Source organism: Oncorhynchus nerka, linkage group LG16 (genome assembly GCF_034236695.1).
Source record: "Oncorhynchus nerka isolate Pitt River linkage group LG16, Oner_Uvic_2.0, whole genome shotgun sequence".
NCBI lineage: Eukaryota > Metazoa > Chordata > Actinopteri > Salmoniformes > Salmonidae > Oncorhynchus > Oncorhynchus nerka.
Window position 1 is genome coordinate 14,232,970 of NC_088411.1, and position 22,910 is coordinate 14,255,879.

Here is a 22,910-nt window from a genome sequence, read left to right on the forward strand (position 1 = left end):
GTCAGGAGTCAGTGTCACGAACCGGCTCAAAGCCCGTAACAAAGGGAGACAACGTGGAGATAAGGATTAACAAAATATATATTTATTAACTAAAGCAACTAAGGAAAATATACAATGGTGTGTGTAATCAGTAGTGTAAGTGAGTGTTTTGCATGCATGAATGTGATAATGCAGGGTGTTGAAAGGTGCTGTCGCAAACAACCCAAAAACCACCAAGAAACACAACAAAATCCATAAAGGTGTCTGCATGGAGAGAGTCTCTTCCATGAATGTGGAAGAGGTCTATTTATCCTGGGAGACACCTGGCCCAGGTGTTTCCCATGAAGCTGACGACCCTCCCAACTCCGCCCCCCCCGGCATCCTAATAAGGAAACAAGAACAAAGACATAATACGGCAGACAGAATGGGAGGGTCGTCACATCAGGACGTACTATATGTACAGTACCCTGCCCCCATATCCCAATTTTTGCCACCTGTAAGTGAGAAACCTACATGACAAGTATTGACCATGTATTGTGTTCCCTATGGTTAAAGAACAGAGCAGAAGCGCTGAACTCTCTGTTCAGAACTCAGACCTACAGGTTATGGAACATTTGCTCTTTTAGTATTTCTGCAGTATGTTTCCTCAAGGAGAAGGCTTCCCACTTCTATGTCAAAGATAATGCAACAAAAACACTTTAGTGAATACTACAGTAATGTGCCCAAAAACACAACAGTAAACACTACAGGATACTAGTCTGCAATATATATATATATATATACACACACTACTCTTTTTTACACAGCATTTATACTATAGTATACTGCAGTAAATACTACCGTATTGTTGGATTCTGTGTTTTACATTATAGCCATTACCATATATATGATTGAATATTATCTGCTGTTGGCTTGTGTGTTTGTATGTGTTATGCAACATAGCTGACTTGAAACATTGTTAACAGTTTCAAGGCCATGGGCCTTTCACATGATGGAAAAATACAGAGTAGCATGAAGACAGGAACTGTGCAATGAGTTGGGGGGGGGGGCACATTCAGAGCGGGTGTTGCGAGAACAAGCGGTCTTTTGTTAGATAACAGGAGCCAGGTACGAGATAACGGTATGGAACATGAGCGCATAGATATTCTTCACAGCAAGTTACATCTATCAACTGGAGCGCCCTGGGGCTGGTACCAGCTCGTACGACAACAATCAATAATAGGCTGGGTGAGTCTAAACCACGCACATTCTCTACGAACACTGCTTACATACATCTTGTCAGTTCTCTGTTCTGCCCTGCGTGTTATTACAGTGAGCCCGTATATATACCAAAGTTGCATTTCCCATGTATTTGTAATATTTGTGTTGTGGAGAAATGACCAGGCAGGAGACGGGAGTACAGTTAGTTGTCGTTTAGTCAAAAACCCCTCGTGCTCTACAATTCCCGGCATTCCAGTGCGCATGTGCATTTCCTATTAGGTGTAGTAACGTAACACTGCCGTAATGCATTACTGCTTAGTAACAGCACAGTAACTAATATAAACAGATGTAGATCCCAGATACTACACTCCTCCCCCATAGTGTTTAACTCCCAGAGAACAAGGTAAATATGTTAGGTAACTACTAATGCAATATCTGAACAATGCATTCTTAAACATTTTTCAACTACTGGGTTGAAGCAGACTTTTCAGAGCCCAGCACAAATCCAGGGATTATTCTGCCCCGAAGATGGAGTTTGTGTCCTAATAACTAACCCAGGTAATGTCCTTTTTCTTTCCTTTTATCTAGGACATATTAAAGTGTTTGTTTTACTGTCCGTTACCTCCTTAACCAGCTCAACTCACAGGTCAAGCTTTTGAGGTGCCCTTCGCTGTCGAATAGGATATCTCCGCTCCTCCTGGGCTTCCTGTGGTGGGCCAGGTTCGGGTGGAAGGTCAGGCTCTGTCTCTCCCGTACATCCACAGTCAGGAGAATAGTCCTGGGGGTCGTTATAGTTCTTGTTCTCTCGGCATGTCTCTGCTGGGGCGTTGGACCGTAGCAGATGATCCACATGAACGTTGACCTGGCGATGACCAATTTGGACTTGGTAAGTCAAAGGTCCTCTGCGTTGCAAGATCACACCTGAGTTCCACAGGCGCTTGGGGTGTCTGAAATCATGTACCATCACCCTCTCTTCCTCTTTGAATTCTCTGACAGTCTTTGAGTGTCTGTCATGAGCTTTCTTCTGCTGTAGCTGGTGCTTTGCCACAGTGCTTGACAAGTCTGGTTTCAACAATGTCAGGCGGGTACGTGGTTGGCGTTTCAGAAACAGTTCAGCTGGTATACATTCCGTTACTGTGTGTGGGGTGTTACGGTAAGTAAACAGGAACCGGGGAAGCCTTTGGTGGATGGGCACAGACTGAACCTCGAGTCTAGTCCAGGCCTTCTTAAAAAGGTTTGCACGGCTCTCTCCGCTGCTCCGTTTGATGCCGGATGGTAAGGTGGTGACAGGATGTGCCTTACCCCATTGTTCTTGAGAAACATTTAAAAATCGTTTGACGTGAACGGAGGGCCATTGTCCGATACGAGCTCCTTGACTAGTCCAAAGGATGCAAACAGGTGTCTGAGAAGATTGATGGTCTTCTCAGCTGTGGTCAGTTGAGTAGGGAACACTTCCATCCACTTGGAATGGACATCGAAGACTGCTCTATCATCTTCACTGTCGGAGTCACTATTGCACGGTAGTCTCGATAGTGCATCGGCATTTGCGTGATCACTGGATCGTCTGTACTCAATCTCGTAGTCGTAGGCTAACAATATCAGAGCCCAACGTTGCATTCGAAGTGCCGCAAGGGTTGGTATAGCTGATTTTGGTCCAAGGATGGCCAACAGAGGCTTGTGATCTGTCAGCAGTTGGAACTTCCTTCCGTAGAGGTATTTGTGAAACTTCTTCACTCCGAATATTATGCTCAGGGCTTCCTTCTCAATTTGAGCATCATTTTTCTCACTTGGTGACAGAGTCCGTGATGCAAATGCAATAGGGTGTTCTTCACCTGACGGTAGAACATGTGAGATGACGGCTCCTACTCCGTATGGAGATGCATCACACGCGAGTCTCAGCTTCATCTCTGTGTTATAGTGGGCAAGCCACTTGCTCTTTAGCAGACGCTGTTTGCAAGTCTTGAATGCTTCTTCGCATTGTGGGGACCAATTCCACTTTGTATCGGCCTGCAGCAGTTGGTGAAGCGGATGCAACAATGTGGACAAGTTTGCCACAAACTTTCCGTAATAGTTCAGGAGCCCCAAAAATGACCTCAGCTCTGAGATATTTGTGGGTGCTGGAGCGTTTACGATTGCTTCCACCTTGCTGTTGGTTGGGTGCAGGCCTTGTGCATCAATCTTGTATCCGAGATACTCCACTGAGTCCTGGAGGAACTCACACTTGCTGCGTTTCATTCTCACTCCGTATTTCTCCAGTCTTGACATCACTTTGTCCAGCACTACAAGGTGCTCTCCAATGGTTGGTGCTGACACGAGGATGTCGTCCATGAAGCACACAACATGGTCTATACCGTCCAAGATCTGATCCATTGTTTGTTGGAATATCGCTGGAGCTGTCGAGATTCCATAGGCCAAGCGATTGAATCTGAATAGCCCCTTGTGTGTATTGATGGTCAGATACTGTTCTGACTCCGGATCCAGCTTCAGTTGCTGATAAGCGAATGCCAGGTCCAGCTTACTGAAAACCTTCCCACCAGCAAGAGTGGCAAACAGATCTTCAGCGTTTGGTAGTGGATATTCCTCTGGTAGTATGCAGCGATTTACTGTGACCTTGTAGTCACCGCACATTCTGACGGTCTTGTCTTTCTTTGGGACTACAACAATCGGAGCGGCCCAGTCGCTCCTCGCTACTTTCGTTATTATGTTATTCTTCTGTAGGCGGTCCAGTTCCTTCTCTACTTCTTCCTTAAGAGCATAGGGAACTGGACGTGGTTTGTGAAAGATAGGCTTGGTTCCTTCTTGCACTCTGACTTTTGCTGGGAAGTCTTGTATTTCACCGTAGCCATCTTTAAAAAGTTATTTGTGCTTCTCCAGCATGTTAGTGAGTGTAGCCTGACTCACTGGTTTGTCATTTCTCAGACTGAAGATTTCTCCCCAGTTCAACTTGATCTTTTGTATCCAGTTTCTGCCTAGCAAGGCTGATTTTTCTCCTTTAACAATGACAAGCGGTAGCGTCCACTCCTTCCCCTCATACCGGACTGGTACCTGGATCTGCCCTAACACAGGAATAGTGTCACCAGTGTATGAAGAAAGGCGGATGGACGCAGGCTGAAGAGGGCACTCTTTCAGTTTTTCTTTGTAGAGTCTCTCTGGAACCAGGGATACAGACGCTCCGGTGTCCAGCTGCATTTTTACTGGTTTTCCCGCTAACTCCATGTTGAGATAGATTCCATCTTTTAGTTGTTGAGCTGTGTACACTGTGAACAGTTCCACTACTGTTTCAGTTGTACCTTCCTCTTCTTGTGCTGCGTCTGACACTTTGTGCGCTCTTGCTGTGCGTTTCGAGGCTTTACACACTCTCTGTAAATGTCCAACCTTTCCACAATTGTGGCACTTTTCCTTTTGGAATCGACATTCACTGTGCTGATGATTATCTCCCCCACATCTGTAGCAACTTGGCTTAGACCTTTGAGATGTGGGCTGCTTTGTTACATTTTACATTTACATTTAAGTCATTTAGCAGACGCTCTTATCCAGAGCGACTTACAAATTGGTGCATTCACCTTATGACATCCAGTGGAACAGTAGTGCATCTAAATCTTTTAAGGGGGGTGAGAGGGATTACTTTATCCTATCCTAGGTATTCCTTAAAGAGGTGGGGTTTCAGGTGTCTCCGGAAGGTGGTGATTGACTCCGCTGTCCTGGCGTCGTGAGGGAGGGAGTTTGTTCCACCATTGGGGGGCCAGAGCAGCGAACAGTTTTGACTGGGCTGAGCGGGAACTGTACTTCCTCAGTGGTAGGGAGGCGAGCAGGCCAGAGGTGGATGAACGCAGTGCCCTTGTTTGGGTGTAGGGCCTGATCAGAGCCTGGAGGTACTGAGGTGCCGTTCCCCTTGTTCTTGTGTAACCTTGAGGACGGGACTGAAAAAAGTGTGACTTTTGTGAGCTTTTTTCACCACGTGCATCACTGACCTTGTGAACACCTTTCTGACGTTCTGCATGTCCCGATAGCTCAATAGTATCCCTGTGGGCAAGCTCGAGTCCAAGTGCTATATCACAGGCTTTCTTAAAGGTCAGGTCCTTCTCTGACAGGAGCCTTCTGTGATATGCTTCACCTGTGAGAACACATACAAACTTGTCTCGGAGAGCATCATCAAGAAATCGTGCAAACTCACATGTACTTGCCAGCCTTTTCAAAGCAAGGATGTAGTCAGCCACGGTTTCCCCTTGACTCTGGTGACGTTGGTAAAATCTGAAACGTTCTGCAATGGGAATTGGCTTAGGCTTGAAATACCTTGAAAGAGTTTCAGTCAGTTCTGCATAGTTCAACTCCACTGCTTTCATTGGTTCAATGAGACTTTCAGCAATCCATACTCAGTTGGACCCAAAACACTGAGAAATATGTCTGCTTTCTTTCCATCTTTGATTTAATTTGCAGCCAGCCAACGCTCAAAACGCTCCAAATAGGAATCAAAATCCTCTTTTGTAGCCTCAAACTCTGGTACTCGACAAATGGTTGCCATTTTCACAGTTAATTGTTCAGTTTCCTTATATTCCTTAATTTTCTGAATATTCATCTACTTCTTCACTTCAGAAGTTTCTGCAATTACTTCATTCACTGCACTCATTTGTATTAATGTACACACCGTGTTACGTCCCTTCTTCCTTTTTTTTTTCTTTGACAATATTTCTCCACTGAGATCGCCTAATTTCAATGGGTTCAATGACAGTTTCTTTTATTTAACCACCAGAGGGCAGTGTCGCTATTCTGGACTCCAATAGTCTTGCTACTTGGCAGCTCCTGAATACTGTACTAGCAGTGCTAGCAGTGGTTAGCCTACTCTACTGGCGAAAGAAAATAAAAAATAACTGACGAATTACATATTGTTTTTAGTTTTTTTGTTTGTTTCATTACTCACGCAACATTCTTCCCTTCAAGCAATGTCCGTTTATGTAGTTTAATCCCATCCTCGTCGCCACTGTAATATTTGTGTTGTGGAGAAATGACCAGGCAGGAGACGGGAGTACAGTTAGTTGTCGTTTAGTCAAAAACCCCTCGTGCTCTACAATTCCCGGCATTCCAGTGCGCATGTGCATTTCCTACTAGGTGTAGTAACGTAACACTGCCGTAATGCATTACTGCTTAGTAACAGCACAGTAACTAATATAAACAGATGTAGATCCCAGATACTACAGTATTACTTAGCTAACAAAAAATACATAGTAAACAATCGGTGACTCATTGTTATATTTATCCTGATACCAGATTCGAATTTACGCAACTCTAACAGTATTCACTGTAGTGTTTCTGCAGACTCCAGTCCAAAAAACACTACGGTGAAATGGAGAACAGACAAAAATGAGTGTCCCTTTGCTGGAGAGGTGAGTCCCTGGATGACTCTTTTCCAGTCGCTAGTGAAAGTCTACACACACCTTGCACTGTCTGCACTGTCCTGCCTGAAGGAATTATCTGTGTAGGTCACACCTCTTCTCAAAAGCGCATCGCCTGTTTTTCCAAACAGTGAGTGTCTAAGGGGCACTGGCACTCTGGATCAGATCAAATGGTGGTTGTCACGTGCCGAAAAAACAGACTTTAGAGTGAAACGTTTACTTACAAGCTGGGAAACCATTTGATTAAAAAAGCAAGTAACTCTTTGAAAACAGCTTATGTGGCATCGATATGAGTCAGAAACCTTTTGACTACAAAGGGCCCTCCTGAGTGGCGCAATGGTGTAAGGCAGTGCATTACAGTGCTATAGGTGTCACTACAGACCCGGGTTCGATCCCGATCCAGCAGGAAGGACAGGCACTAACAACCATCTTGGCTAACTGTGGGTGACAGTCCTTCTCTGTACCACCCCACATTATTTAGGTATGATTAGGTGCCTGTTACTGCTGTAAACCCAGGTTTACCCTGTTAGTGCTGTTAGCTCTGAGATTACCCCTCAGCCTCTGCTGGGTAGGACCATTGTTTCCCCTCCCAGAGCTCCGGCTGGTTATGGCCTGAGAGAGACCAACCAAGGACATCAATTTCAATCCCCAGAAACACCCACAGAGCAGATACAACACTCTGGAAAAACAACTGGGTCTGTTGGATGAAACACTCATCACTGATGATGAATAATCCCTACTGCGGTTTTACAACCCCTTATCATCTCCGTTTCTCACCGATGAGTTAAACAACCCTGGCTTTTGGCAGTAGGAGTCTGAAACAACTAAGTAGCTATGGGAACTGGAAGTAGTCTAACTCAAACAGTCAGTACACAGTAAACAAACACAGACCCCCTACAGAGGCTTACCCAATGATTTTTAGGGCAAGAGTGAATGACGCCTAAAGGAGAGAGAGGGGTATTGTCTCTCTAGACATATGACTCTTTCTCTGTCAGGTCAGTGCTACCCTGCAGCAGAACTATTTCCATCATAGGACCAACATGTGATCCAGACATACAGGTAACTGCCAAAATGAAGGAAACTCCAACATGAAGTGTCTTAATAGGTCATTGGGCCACCACGAGCCAGAACACTACAGTGAATACTACAGTAATGTCTGCAAAAACACCACAGTGAATACTATTACACTATCGTATTTTTTCATGTGTGGAGTTGGCACTCTGGAACATTCTGAGGGTAGAAATGTTGTCCAGTTGGTCTGTTCAGTGACGGTAAATGATAAACTGATTTGATGTTTGGGTAGCTAACAGTCAGACCCTTTGGGTGATGTTTGGGCAGCTAACAGTCAGACCCTTTGGGTGATGTTTGGGTACCTAACAGTCAGACCCTTTGGGTGATGTTTGGGTAGCTAACAGTCAGACCCTTTGGGGGATGTGACAGAACTTGGTTGGTCCTCAAAGTCACACTCCCTCTGTGCCCAGCTTAATCAGAATGAGACTGGTCTGACAGGATTTGAACTGCATGACGTCCCCTATGACTGGCGAACCCATCTCTCAGGTACTGTACATCATTTGATTGTGAGCCAAATGACAAGTTAGCAGCCAGACTGGTTATTCTACACAAAGCCCCATTCTGCACTAACTGTTCTTTTAATTCAGTTATTTGGAACAACACAAATACATATTATTGTTTAAAACTATAGAAATATATATACAAAGACTCATAAATATTTTAAAAAGTAACAAAGCCAAATATAAATAAATTGTAGTATATAAATGCAAATAAAGAGTATCAAATTATTACACTATTGCCCTATTGCTGACAAACACACAAATACAACTAAATTGCACAAATCCTATATCACACAAATAGAATAACACACTTATAAAGAAGAAACTATTGCACTTCAAACAAAAAACACACAAACTAAATTGCACAACTAATTGCATTACTAATTGTATTAGCACTGTACAAAGTTAGAGGTGCTCTCTTTAATAGATTCCCCCGCTCCCCCTAGTTTCCGCTCTCCTGCGCCTGACTTCTCTGCCTCCAGTACGCACCTCACAACATATCTAGCTGTTCTGGTGAAAAAAAACTGCACTCCAGTAGTAAAGTTAGCAGGGCAAATTTAAATAAATGGCCCTAATGCTGCAAAAGAAAATGTAGTTCTGAAACCAAGAAAACAATATATAATCTGCCTGCTCCGTCTCCTGTAGATTGAAGAAACTCATTTGAATTGAATAATATCGTAAAGAGGCTAAAAAATAACTATTCACTTTCTCAATGCCGGCCTCGTTGTAGACCTTGAACACCTTCTCGATGGCGTTGACGTACGCAGCCGTCCGCAGGTCCAGACCCAGGTTGTACTTACTGGCCGTACGCATGATTTGCTGCAGGGGGACAAAAACACACAAACACTAGTTAGATACCAGTTACACTGGCAAAACCAGTCACACACACTGACACAAACATACACAGACACATGGTGGTGTGATTGAGAGGTGCCCCAGGCCAGGGCGGGGGCATTGTCATTATCACAGTCTGTCTCATAGAGAACATATGATTAAATTCTAGGATCTGACTCATCGGCACGAACCTCACCAACACACGCAGACACACACGCACACAGACACACACGTGTACGCACGCTCACACTCTTACCCTGGCAGATCTCTCCATGGTATAGGCCAGCCCAGAGTGAACAATGTCCTTCTCAGAAGCACTCTGGAGTGGAGAGAGGAAGGAAAGATGTGTTATCAAACTGCCAACACATTACATCATTTCCATACCACATAGGTTGGTTGTGTGTGTGTGTGTGTGTGTGTGTGTGTGTGTGTGTGTGTGTGTGTGTGTGTGTCACAGCGACTCTGGTCTGGAGGTCAGCGGTGGGAACAACAGGGATCGGTCCTCCCTGCTTTACAAACTCTCCAGAATGGACACAGAGACATCGAGGGATCGAGAGATAAATAGTTAAATGGCAATGTAGCAATGTAACCTGATCATTGGCAACCATCGTATTTTCAAGTATATCTAGTCGATCAACATTCATCCCTGAAGTTTCATCTGGGTTCACTCACACATTTCAGATTAGCATTGTTTTCTTTTATTCAAAACCTGAACGTCAGAAAGGCGTATCTGTCTATCTGGCACGTCACCTTAACCTCCTTTATATACGGGAGTGGCCAGCGGAAATATCACCAGTTACACTTCTTTCACGGTCATCTTTTCAGTTGTCCTTACAACTCTGAAAACACGGCGACAATTTCCAAGAGGGGACACAGTACTGTATCTCCTGCTACACCGAGGTTGTTAAAGGAAGAGGAAAAGGCTTCAGAACTGAACGAACACAGATCTTCTACAGACTGAGAGACGAGATCAGAAAGCGGACACACAGCTCCAGAGTGAGTACAGATTAAAGACTTCCAATATTAGTCAAGGAAATACAGGGCCCTGCTCCTAATATTTAACCTGGCTATTTTGTGAAAGAGAATATGTTGTTAATGAGTGACCTAGATAATAAATACATTAACATTCATCTTTATTACAGGTGGTAGTAAACAAACAGTCAAAGGAAATCTAGTTGCCACATCTAGAAATGGCAGAGGAAAAACAACCGAACATATTGCCCCCCCTCATCCCCTATCCTGAGGGGATGACAGATGAAAAGGAAAAGAAAAAATTTAAAAAAACATTTTGAAGGGAAATCCTGAGACTTTATATCGTGATGAAAGAAAAAATGCTCCGTGCGACTTCATTTTCTACACAACAAATGTTTCTACATGGGAAGAGGAAATACTGAAACACTATCCTGAGGGAAAACAGTGGAGAAAAATTCAAGATGGCAAACAACTGAAAACGAAGGCAGGCACTATAAATGTGTATGATACTGGGACAATCATGGTGCAGGGTAATAGTGAGACGTTAATGATATTCTCAAATGATTTCCCAGCCTTGAGAGAGAGTGAGACAGAGCGTCGGGACGACAGATGATGTCTTGAAGAAAATGGCAGAGCTAGACATTGAGGAAAGAGGAGAGCAGAGGAAAAGAGAGAGCGAGGACATAAAAGAGGAAGACATAAAAGAGGAAGACATAAAAGAGGAAGAAATAAAAGAGGAAGACATAAAAGAGGAAGAGGTGGAAGGAGGTAACGGGAAGCACTGAACATTCCAGGGCAGATCAGAAGAGAAACATTATTTTACGGGATGTATAATTTGACGAACAGTTATAATAAAGCCTGCTGTTCCTCTCACCTTATTATTTGAATGTTGTATCTTTTACCTTTTAATGTTTGTTTTTTGAGCTTGTATGAAAAATGCATTCATAAGTGCTCACCATCATCATTATCTTGCTTTGGTTATAGTTTCACTTTCCCAATGATAAAGGTGCTTAAAGCAAAAAGGTGGTGGTCCCTGTGAATTTCCCCAGCAATATGTGTTTCATATTGTTTCAAAATGTGTGTTCTAAAATGTATCAAGATTTTAAACGCAATTCTAATAAAGTTTGATTTAACAAGTGTCAGGAGTCAGTGTCACGAACCGGCTCAAAGCCCGTAACAAAGGGAGACAACGTGGAGATAAGGATTAACAAAATATATATTTATTAACTAAAGCAACTAAGGAAAATATACAATGGTGTGTGTAATCAGTAGTGTAAGTGAGTGTTTTGCATGCATGAATGTGATAATGCAGGGTGTTGAAAGGTGCTGTCGCAAACAACCCAAAAACCACCAAGAAACACAACAAAATCCATAAAGGTGTCTGCATGGAGAGAGTCTCTTCCATGAATGTGGAAGAGGTCTATTTATCCTGGGAGACACCTGGCCCAGGTGTTTCCCATGAAGCTGACGACCCTCCCAACTCCGCCCCCCGGCATCCTAATAAGGAAACAAGAACAAAGACATAATACGGCAGACAGAATGGGAGGGTCGTCACATCAGGACGTACTATATGTACAGTACCCTGCCCCCATATCCCAATTTTTGCCACCTGTAAGTGAGAAACCTACATGACAAGTATTGACCATGTATTGTGTTCCCTATGGTTAAAGAACAGAGCAGAAGCGCTGAACTCTCTGTTCAGAACTCAGACCTACAGGTTATGGAACATTTGCTCTTTTAGTATTTCTGCAGTATGTTTCCTCAAGGAGAAGGCTTCCCACTTCTATGTCAAAGATAATGCAACAAAAACACTTTAGTGAATACTACAGTAATGTGCCCAAAAACACAACAGTAAACACTACAGGATACTAGTCTGCAATATATATATATATATATACACACACTACTCTTTTTTACACAGCATTTATACTATAGTATACTGCAGTAAATACTACCGTATTGTTGGATTCTGTGTTTTACATTATAGCCATTACCATATATATGATTGAATATTATCTGCTGTTGGCTTGTGTGTTTGTATGTGTTATGCAACATAGCTGACTTGAAACATTGTTAACAGTTTCAAGGCCATGGGCCTTTCACATGATGGAAAAATACAGAGTAGCATGAAGACAGGAACTGTGCAATGAGTTGGGGGGGGCACATTCAGAGCGGGTGTTGCGAGAACAAGCGGTCTTTTGTTAGATAACAGGAGCCAGGTACGAGATAACGGTATGGAACATGAGCGCATAGATATTCTTCACAGCAAGTTACATCTATCAACTGGAGCGCCCTGGGGCTGGTACCAGCTCGTACGACAACAATCAATAATAGGCTGGGTGAGTCTAAACCACGCACATTCTCTACGAACACTGCTTACATACATCTTGTCAGTTCTCTGTTCTGCCCTGCGTGTTATTACAGTGAGCCCGTATATATACCAAAGTTGCATTTCCCATGTATTTGTAATATTTGTGTTGTGGAGAAATGACCAGGCAGGAGACGGGAGTACAGTTAGTTGTCGTTTAGTCAAAAACCCTCGTGCTCTACAATTCCCGGCATTCCAGTGCGCATGTGCATTTCCTATTAGGTGTAGTAACGTAACACTGCCGTAATGCATTACTGCTTAGTAACAGCACAGTAACTAATATAAACAGATGTAGATCCCAGATACTACACTCCTCCCCCATAGTGTTTAACTCCCAGAGAACAAGGTAAATATGTTAGGTAACTACTAATGCAATATCTGAACAATGCATTCTTAAACATTTTTCAACTACTGGGTTGAAGCAGACTTTTCAGAGCCCAGCACAAATCCAGGGGATTATTCTGCCCCGAAGATGGAGTTTGTGTCCTAATAACTAACCCAGGTAATGTCCTTTTTCTTTCCTTTTATCTAGGACATATTAAAGTGTTTGTTTTACTGTCCGTTACCTCCTTAACCAGCTCAACTCACAGGTCAAGCTTTTGAGGTGCCCTTCGCTGTCGAATAGGATATCTCCGCTCCTCCTGGGCTTCCTGTGGTGGGCCAGGTTCGGGTGGAAGGTCAGGCTCTGTCTCTCCCGTACATCCACAGTCAGGAGAATAGTCCTGGGGTCGTTATAGTTCTTGTTCTCTCGGCATGTCTCTGCTGGGGCGTTGGACCGTAGCAGATGATCCACATGAACGTTGACCTGGCGATGACCAATTTGGACTTGGTAAGTCAAAGGTCCTCTGCGTTGCAAGATCACACCTGAGTTCCACAGGCGCTTGGGGTGTCTGAAATCATGTACCATCACCCTCTCTTCCTCTTTGAATTCTCTGACAGTCTTTGAGTGTCTGTCATGAGCTTTCTTCTGCTGTAGCTGGTGCTTTGCCACAGTGCTTGACAAGTCTGGTTTCAACAATGTCAGGCGGGTACGTGGTTGGCGTTTCAGAAACAGTTCAGCTGGTATACATTCCGTTACTGTGTGTGGGGTGTTACGGTAAGTAAACAGGAACCGGGAAGCCTTTGGTGGATGGGCACAGACTGAACCTCGAGTCTAGTCCAGGCCTTCTTAAAAGGTTTGCACGGCTCTCTCCGCTGCTCCGTTTGATGCCGGATGGTAAGGTGGTGACAGGATGTGCCTTACCCCATTGTTCTTGAGAAACATTTAAAAATCGTTTGACGTGAACGGAGGGCCATTGTCCGATACGAGCTCCTTGACTAGTCCAAAGGATGCAAACAGGTGTCTGAGAAGATTGATGGTCTTCTCAGCTGTGGTCAGTTGAGTAGGGAACACTTCCATCCACTTGGAATGGACATCGAAGACTGCTCTATCATCTTCACTGTCGGAGTCACTATTGCACGGTAGTCTCGATAGTGCATCGGCATTTGCGTGATCACTGGATCGTCTGTACTCAATCTCGTAGTCGTAGGCTAACAATATCAGAGCCCAACGTTGCATTCGAAGTGCCGCAAGGGTTGGTATAGCTGATTTTGGTCCAAGGATGGCCAACAGAGGCTTGTGATCTGTCAGCAGTTGGAACTTCCTTCCGTAGAGGTATTTGTGAAACTTCTTCACTCCGAATATTATGCTCAGGGCTTCCTTCTCAATTTGAGCATCATTTTTCTCACTTGGTGACAGAGTCCGTGATGCAAATGCAATAGGGTGTTCTTCACCTGACGGTAGAACATGTGAGATGACGGCTCCTACTCCGTATGGAGATGCATCACACGCGAGTCTCAGCTTCATCTCTGTGTTATAGTGGGCAAGCCACTTGCTCTTTAGCAGACGCTGTTTGCAAGTCTTGAATGCTTCTTCGCATTGTGGGGACCAATTCCACTTTGTATCGGCCTGCAGCAGTTGGTGAAGCGGATGCAACAATGTGGACAAGTTTGCCACAAACTTTCCGTAATAGTTCAGGAGCCCCAAAAATGACCTCAGCTCTGAGATATTTGTGGGTGCTGGAGCGTTTACGATTGCTTCCACCTTGCTGTTGGTTGGGTGCAGGCCTTGTGCATCAATCTTGTATCCGAGATACTCCACTGAGTCCTGGAGGAACTCACACTTGCTGCGTTTCATTCTCACTCCGTATTTCTCCAGTCTTGACATCACTTTGTCCAGCACTACAAGGTGCTCTCCAATGGTTGGTGCTGACACGAGGATGTCGTCCATGAAGCACACAACATGGTCTATACCGTCCAAGATCTGATCCATTGTTTGTTGGAATATCGCTGGAGCTGTCGAGATTCCATAGGCCAAGCGATTGAATCTGAATAGCCCCTTGTGTGTATTGATGGTCAGATACTGTTCTGACTCCGGATCCAGCTTCAGTTGCTGATAAGCGAATGCCAGGTCCAGCTTACTGAAAACCTTCCCACCAGCAAGAGTGGCAAACAGATCTTCAGCGTTTGGTAGTGGATATTCCTCTGGTAGTATGCAGCGATTTACTGTGACCTTGTAGTCACCGCACATTCTGACGGTCTTGTCTTTCTTTGGGACTACAACAATCGGAGCGGCCCAGTCGCTCCTCGCTACTTTCGTTATTATGTTATTCTTCTGTAGGCGGTCCAGTTCCTTCTCTACTTCTTCCTTAAGAGCATAGGGAACTGGACGTGGTTTGTGAAAGATAGGCTTGGTTCCTTCTTGCACTCTGACTTTTGCTGGGAAGTCTTGTATTTCACCGTAGCCATCTTTAAAAAGTTATTTGTGCTTCTCCAGCATGTTAGTGAGTGTAGCCTGACTCACTGGTTTGTCATTTCTCAGACTGAAGATTTCTCCCCAGTTCAACTTGATCTTTTGTATCCAGTTTCTGCCTAGCAAGGCTGATTTTTCTCCTTTAACAATGACAAGCGGTAGCGTCCACTCCTTCCCCTCATACCGGACTGGTACCTGGATCTGCCCTAACACAGGAATAGTGTCACCAGTGTATGAAGAAAGGCGGATGGACGCAGGCTGAAGAGGGCACTCTTTCAGTTTTTCTTTGTAGAGTCTCTCTGGAACCAGGGATACAGACGCTCCGGTGTCCAGCTGCATTTTTACTGGTTTTCCCGCTAACTCCATGTTGAGATAGATTCCATCTTTTAGTTGTTGAGCTGTGTACACTGTGAACAGTTCCACTACTGTTTCAGTTGTACCTTCCTCTTCTTGTGCTGCGTCTGACACTTTGTGCGCTCTTGCTGTGCGTTTCGAGGCTTTACACACTCTCTGTAAATGTCCAACCTTTCCACAATTGTGGCACTTTTCCTTTTGGAATCGACATTCACTGTGCTGATGATTATCTCCCCCACATCTGTAGCAACTTGGCTTAGACCTTTGAGATGTGGGCTGCTTTGTTACATTTTACATTTACATTTAAGTCATTTAGCAGACGCTCTTATCCAGAGCGACTTACAAATTGGTGCATTCACCTTATGACATCCAGTGGAACAGTAGTGCATCTAAATCTTTTAAGGGGGGGGGGGGGGGTGAGAGGGATTACTTTATCCTATCCTAGGTATTCCTTAAAGAGGTGGGGTTTCAGGTGTCTCCGGAAGGTGGTGATTGACTCCGCTGTCCTGGCGTCGTGAGGGAGGGAGTTTGTTCCACCATTGGGGGGCCAGAGCAGCGAACAGTTTTGACTGGGCTGAGCGGGAACTGTACTTCCTCAGTGGTAGGGAGGCGAGCAGGCCAGAGGTGGATGAACGCAGTGCCCTTGTTTGGGTGTAGGGCCTGATCAGAGCCTGGAGGTACTGAGGTGCCGTTCCCCTTGTTCTTGTGTAACCTTGAGGACGGGACTGAAAAAAGTGTGACTTTTGTGAGCTTTTTTCACCACGTGCATCACTGACCTTGTGAACACCTTTCTGACGTTCTGCATGTCCCGATAGCTCAATAGTATCCCTGTGGGCAAGCTCGAGTCCAAGTGCTATATCACAGGCTTTCTTAAAGGTCAGGTCCTTCTCTGACAGGAGCCTTCTGTGATATGCTTCACCTGTGAGAACACATACAAACTTGTCTCGGAGAGCATCATCAAGAAATCGTGCAAACTCACATGTACTTGCCAGCCTTTTCAAAGCAAGGATGTAGTCAGCCACGGTTTCCCCTTGACTCTGGTGACGTTGGTAAAATCTGAAACGTTCTGCAATGGGAATTGGCTTAGGCTTGAAATACCTTGAAAGAGTTTCAGTCAGTTCTGCATAGTTCAACTCCACTGCTTTCATTGGTTCAATGAGACTTTCAGCAATCCATACTCAGTTGGACCCAAAACACTGAGAAATATGTCTGCTTTCTTTCCATCTTTGATTTAATTTGCAGCCAGCCAACGCTCAAAACGCTCCAAATAGGAATCAAAATCCTCTTTTGTAGCCTCAAACTCTGGTACTCGACAAATGGTTGCCATTTTCACAGTTAATTGTTCAGTTTCCTTATATTCCTTAATTTTCTGAATATTCATCTACTTCTTCACTTCAGAAGTTTCTGCAATTACTTCATTCACTGCACTCATTTGTATTAATGTACACACCGTGTTACGTCCCTTCTTCCTTTTTTTTTCTTTGACAATATTTCTCCACTGAGATCGCCTAATTTCAATGGGTTCAATGACAGTTTCTTTTATTTAACCACCAGAGGGCAGTGTCGCTATTCTGGACTCCAATAGTCTTGCTACTTGGCAGCTCCTGAATACTGTACTAGCAGTGCTAGCAGTGGTTAGCCTACTCTACTGGCGAAAGAAAATAAAAAATAACTGACGAATTACATATTGTTTTTAGTTTTTTTGTTTGTTTCATTACTCACGCAACATTCTTCCCTTCAAGCAATGTCCGTTTATGTAGTTTAATCCCATCCTCGTCGCCACTGTAATATTTGTGTTGTGGAGAAATGACCAGGCAGGAGACGGGAGTACAGTTAGTTGTCGTTTAGTCAAAACCCCTCGTGCTCTACAATTCCCGGCATTCCAGTGCGCATGTGCATTTCCTACTAGGTGTAGTAACGTAACACTGCCGTAATGCATTACTGCTTAGTAACAGCACAGTAACTAATATAAACAGATGTAGATCCCAGATACTACAGTATTACTTAGCTAACAAAAAATACATAGTAAACAATCGGTGACTCATTGTTATATTTATCCTGATACCAGATTCGAATTTACGCAACTCTAACAGTATTCACTGTAGTGTTTCTGCAGACTCCAGTCCGCAAAAAACACTACGGTGAAATGGAGAACAGACAAAAATGAGTGTCCCTTTGCTGGAGAGGTGAGTCCCTGGATGACTCTTTTCCAGTCGCTAGTGAAAGTCTACACACACCTTGCACTGTCTGCACTGTCCTGCCTGAAGGAATTATCTGTGTAGGTCACACCTCTTCTCAAAAGCGCATCGCCTGTTTTTCCAAACAGTGAGTGTCTAAGGGGCACTGGCACTCTGGATCAGATCAAATGGTGGTTGTCACGTGCCGAAAAAACAGACTTTAGAGTGAAACGTTTACTTACAAGCTGGGAAACCATTTGATTAAAAAAGCAAGTAACTCTTTGAAAACAGCTTATGTGGCATCGATATGAGTCAGAAACCTTTTGACTACAAAGGGCCCTCCTGAGTGGCGCAATGGTGTAAGGCAGTGCATTACAGTGCTATAGGTGTCACTACAGACCCGGGTTCGATCCCGATCCAGCAGGAAGGACAGGCACTAACAACCATCTTGGCTAACTGTGGGTGACAGTCCTTCTCTGTACCACCCCACATTATTTAGGTATGATTAGGTGCCTGTTACTGCTGTAAACCCAGGTTTACCCTGTTAGTGCTGTTAGCTCTGAGATTACCCCTCAGCCTCTGCTGGGTAGGACCATTGTTTCCCCTCCCAGAGCTCCGGCTGGTTATGGCCTGAGAGAGACCAACCAAGGACATCAATTTCAATCCCCAGAAACACCCACAGAGCAGATACAACACTCTGGAAAAACAACTGGGTCTGTTGGATGAAACACTCATCACTGATGATGAATAATCCCTACTGCGGTTTTACAACCCCTTATCATCTCCGTTTCTCACCGATGAGTTAAACAACCCTGGCTTTTGGCAGTAGGAGTCTGAAACAACTAAGTAGCTATGGGAACTGGAAGTAGTCTAACTCAAACAGTCAGTACACAGTAAACAAACACAGACCCCCTACAGAGGCTTACCCAATGATTTTTAGGGCAAGAGTGAATGACGCCTAAAGGAGAGAGAGGGGTATTGTCTCTCTAGACATATGACTCTTTCTCTGTCAGGTCAGTGCTACCCTGCAGCAGAACTATTTCCATCATAGGACCAACATGTGATCCAGACATACAGGTAACTGCCAAAATGAAGGAAACTCCAACATGAAGTGTCTTAATAGGTCATTGGGCCACCACGAGCCAGAACACTACAGTGAATACTACAGTAATGTCTGCAAAAACACCACAGTGAATACTATTACACTATCGTATTTTTTCATGTGTGGAGTTGGCACTCTGGAACATTCTGAGGGTAGAAATGTTGTCCAGTTGGTCTGTTCAGTGACGGTAAATGATAAACTGATTTGATGTTTGGGTAGCTAACAGTCAGACCCTTTGGGTGATGTTTGGGCAGCTAACAGTCAGACCCTTTGGGTGATGTTTGGGTACCTAACAGTCAGACCCTTTGGGTGATGTTTGGGTAGCTAACAGTCAGACCCTTTGGGGGATGTGACAGAACTTGGTTGGTCCTCAAACTCACTCCCTCTGTGCCCAGCTTAATCAGAATGAGACTGGTCTGACAGGATTTGAACTGCATGACGTCCCCTATGACTGGCGAACCCATCTCTCAGGTACTGTACATCATTTGATTGTGAGCCAAATGACAAGTTAGCAGCCAGACTGGTTATTCTACACAAAGCCCCATTCTGCACTAACTGTTCTTTTAATTCAGTTATTTGGAACAACACAAATACATATTATTGTTTAAAACTATAGAAATATATATACAAAGACTCATAAATATTTTAAAAAGTAACAAAGCCAAATATAAATAAATTGTAGTATATAAATGCAAATAAAGAGTATCAAATTATTACACTATTGCCCTATTGCTGACAAACACACAAATACAACTAAATTGCACAAATCCTATATCACACAAATAGAATAACACACTTATAAAGAAGAAACTATTGCACTTCAAACAAAAAACACACAAACTAAATTGCACAACTAATTGCATTACTAATTGTATTAGCACTGTACAAAGTTAGAGGTGCTCTCTTTAATAGATTCCCCCGCTCCCCCTACCTCGGGCTTCCAGTGGGGAGACCTGAGGTCAACCTACCCCCTCCCCATCTTGTAGTTCTGAGTGGGAGACCTTCCCAGGCAGTAGCCTGTCTAGCTCACAAACTAGAATCAGGGCATGGCAAATGTCACCATTCGGAATACCATTCACACTACTTCTCAAAAGCGCATCGCCTGTTTTTCCAAACAGTGAGTGTAGAAGGGGCACTGGCACTCTGGATCAGATCAAATCAAATTATAGTTGTCACGTGCCGAAAAAAACCCAGGTGTAGACTTTAGAGTGAAACGTTTACTTACAAGCTGGGAAACCATTTGATGAAAGAGTGATTGTCCCTGTAAAGCAAGTAACTCTTTGAAAACGGCTTATGTGGCATCGATATGAGTCAAATATTATTCTAATGTCAAAATTGACTACAAAGGGGCCTTCCGAGTGACGCAGAGGTCTAAGGCACTGCATCGCAGTGCTATAGGGGTCACTACAGACCCAGGTTTGATCCCGGGAGACCAACTACATCCCATAGCTACTTATTTGCACAATTGGCCCAGCATCGTCTGGGTTAGGGGAGGATCCCATCGCACTCTAGCGACTCCTTGTGGCAGGCTCCTTGCACACTGACTTGTGTTGCCAGTTGTACGGTGTTTCCTCGGACACATTGGTGCGGCTGGCTTCCGGGTTAAGTGAGCAGTGTGTCAAGAAGTAGTGTGGCTTGGCAGGGTCGTGTTTCAGAGGACGCATGGCTCTCGACATTCGCCTCTCCCGAGTCCGTACGGGAGTTGCGGCGATGGGACAAGACTAACTAACAATTGGGGTTAAAAATACTAATAATAAAAAATACAAATGTAAATGGAAACATTTTGGTCATGAAGTCAGTCTCGTCTAAAACTGAGTTTAGAACCTCAGCGTGTCACAAAGAGTAAATTAAAGTGGGGTTTGGATTACAATTATGTCAACAAATCATGCCCCCTTTTGCCAAGCTCCATGTGCAAATCACCCCTTTGTCCACTTTGCTTCCCTTCATTGAATGGGGCTCCATTGTTTCATAGCCCCCAAAGCATTCAAAGGATCACGGGCCCTATACAGATTGATCATGCATCCACAGCCAAAGTTCTATGGTTGACATGCTCTGCTGAAGGACCCCAGCTAGTATGCAGAATAGGTGCTTGGAGTTCGTCGTTTCCCAATTATGCAGCAGTAACGCCTGCTTGGTCTGCAATGACCGGTAGTGGTCAGTATAACCAGAGACACTGAAATATAATGACTTCTGGTATAACTTAGCTAACACCGTTAAATAACGTTATTGCTGGTTATGGAGGTAACCATATTATCTTATAAAGTGTAGCAGGCTAGCTAATGTTAGCCTACAATGCAGATTTGCATGTTAGTTCATTGCGCATACAAGTGTTTTCTTTATCTTTTAGTGCAAAACAAAATAATGGATGCAGCTATGGTGGTAGTTAACCTCTTGAACCTCTGGGGGCAGTATTTCATTTTTGGATGAAAAACGTTCCCGTTTTAAACAAGATATTTTGTCATGAAAAGATGCTCGACTATGCATATAATTGACAGCTTTGGAAAGAAAACACTCTGACGTTTCCAAAACTGCAAAGATATTGTCTGTGAGTGCCCCAGAACTAATGCTACAGGCGAAACCAAGATGAAACTTCAAACAGGAAGTGAGCAAGATTTTTGAGGCGCTGTGTTCCAATGTCTCCTTATATGGCTGTGAATGCGCCAGGAATGAGCCTGCCCTTTCTATCGTTTCCCCAAGGTGTCTGCAGCATTGTGACGTATTTGTAGGCATATCATTGGAAGATTGACCATAAGAGACTACATTTACCAGGTGTCCGCCCGGTGTCCTGCGTCGAAATTGGTGCGTAATCTCCAGCTGCAACCATTCTTCCATGTGATTGAGAGGAGAGGGGAGACTTCCACGAACGATATATCATCGAATTGATATGTGAAAAACACATTGAGGATTGATTCTAAACAACGTTTACCATGTTTCAGTCGATATTATGGAGTTATTTTGGAAAAAAGTTTGGCGTTTTGATGACTGAATTTTCGTTTTTTTTGGTAACCAAACGTGACGCACAAAATGGAGCGATTTCTCCTAAACAAATAATCTTGCAGGAAAAACTGAACATTTGCTATCTAACTGAGAGTCTCCTCATTGAAAACATCCGAAGTTCTTCAAAGGTAAATGATTTTATTTGAATGCTTTTCTGGTTTTTGTGAAAATGTTGCCTGCTGAATGCTAATGCTAAATGCTATGCTAACTATCAATGCTGTTACACAAATGCTTGTTTTGCTATGGTTGAGAAGCATATTTTTGAAAATCTGAGATGACAGTGTTGTTAACAAAAGGCTAAGCTTGAGAGCTAGCATATTGATTTCATTTCATTTGCGATTTTCATGAATAGTTAACGTTGTGTTATGCTAATGAGCTTGCGGATAGATTTACACAATCCTGGATACAGGTTTTTTTCGTAGCTAAACGTGACGCAGAAAACGGAGCGATTTGTCCTAAACAAATAATCTTTCAGGAAAAACTAAACATTTGCTATCTAACTGAGAGTCTCCTCATTGAAAACGTCCGAAGTTCTTCAAAGGTAAATGATTTTATTTGAATGCTTTTCTGGTTTTTGTGAAAATGTTGCCTGCTGAATGCTAACGCTAAATGCTACGCTAGCTATCAATAGCTATCAATACTGTTACACAAATGCTTGTTTTGCTATGGTTGAGAAGCATATTTTTGAAAATCTGAGATGACAGTGTTGTTAACAAAAGGCCCACCCAGTCAACACCACCTCATAAGATGAGGAAGTACATTGTTTACAAGGATTGCCTGCTGTAATTGTTTCGGAGATGTCCAGTTTGCAGCCTAACATGCAACATAGAGAAGACCAGCAAGAGGACCCTCAGCATCACGCAGATATGCCCTCTCTGTGAGCATTCCTATAAATGGACAGGGAGGACACTTGAATCAGGTTGGTGACATTTGACATGGTAAAAGGTCAAAACAGTTTCGAGTTTTGTCCCAATTTACCTTCATAATCGAGCCTGGTGGAACCAGCCTGATTGCTACGTTTCCCATTTTATTTTATTCCACTTCACATATCATGATATCTGAAGTGAAATAGAAAGGTGAACGCATAGATCAGGTTGGTTCCACCATGAAGTTGGTCCCTCTCTGTTCGGACGGCATTTGGCAGTCGAAGTCACCGACCTTCTAGCCATCGCAGA

At 43.8% G+C, this 22,910-nt stretch overlaps 1 protein-coding gene and 1 long non-coding RNA gene across 2 annotated transcripts; one reads left to right on the plus strand and one right to left on the minus strand.

Annotated features, from left to right (window-relative positions):
• Positions 1-4,980: 4,980 nt before the first annotated feature.
• Positions 4,981-9,618, minus strand: LOC135561212 (glutamate dehydrogenase, mitochondrial-like). Its single transcript, XM_065002455.1, has 4 exons — positions 9,430-9,618; positions 9,231-9,293; positions 8,846-8,959; positions 4,981-5,293 (listed from the first exon to the last, which is right to left on the minus strand). Exons 1-4 carry the CDS (start codon positions 9,616-9,618, stop codon positions 5,252-5,254), a joined length of 408 nt encoding a protein of 135 aa, XP_064858527.1. The 3' UTR covers positions 4,981-5,251.
• Positions 9,619-9,882: 264 nt separating this feature from the next.
• Positions 9,883-11,084, plus strand: LOC135561214 (uncharacterized). Its single transcript, XR_010459303.1, has 2 exons — positions 9,883-9,970; positions 10,117-11,084. It is a non-coding gene; the product is annotated as an uncharacterized LOC135561214 (long non-coding RNA).
• Positions 11,085-22,910: the final 11,826 nt, after the last annotated feature.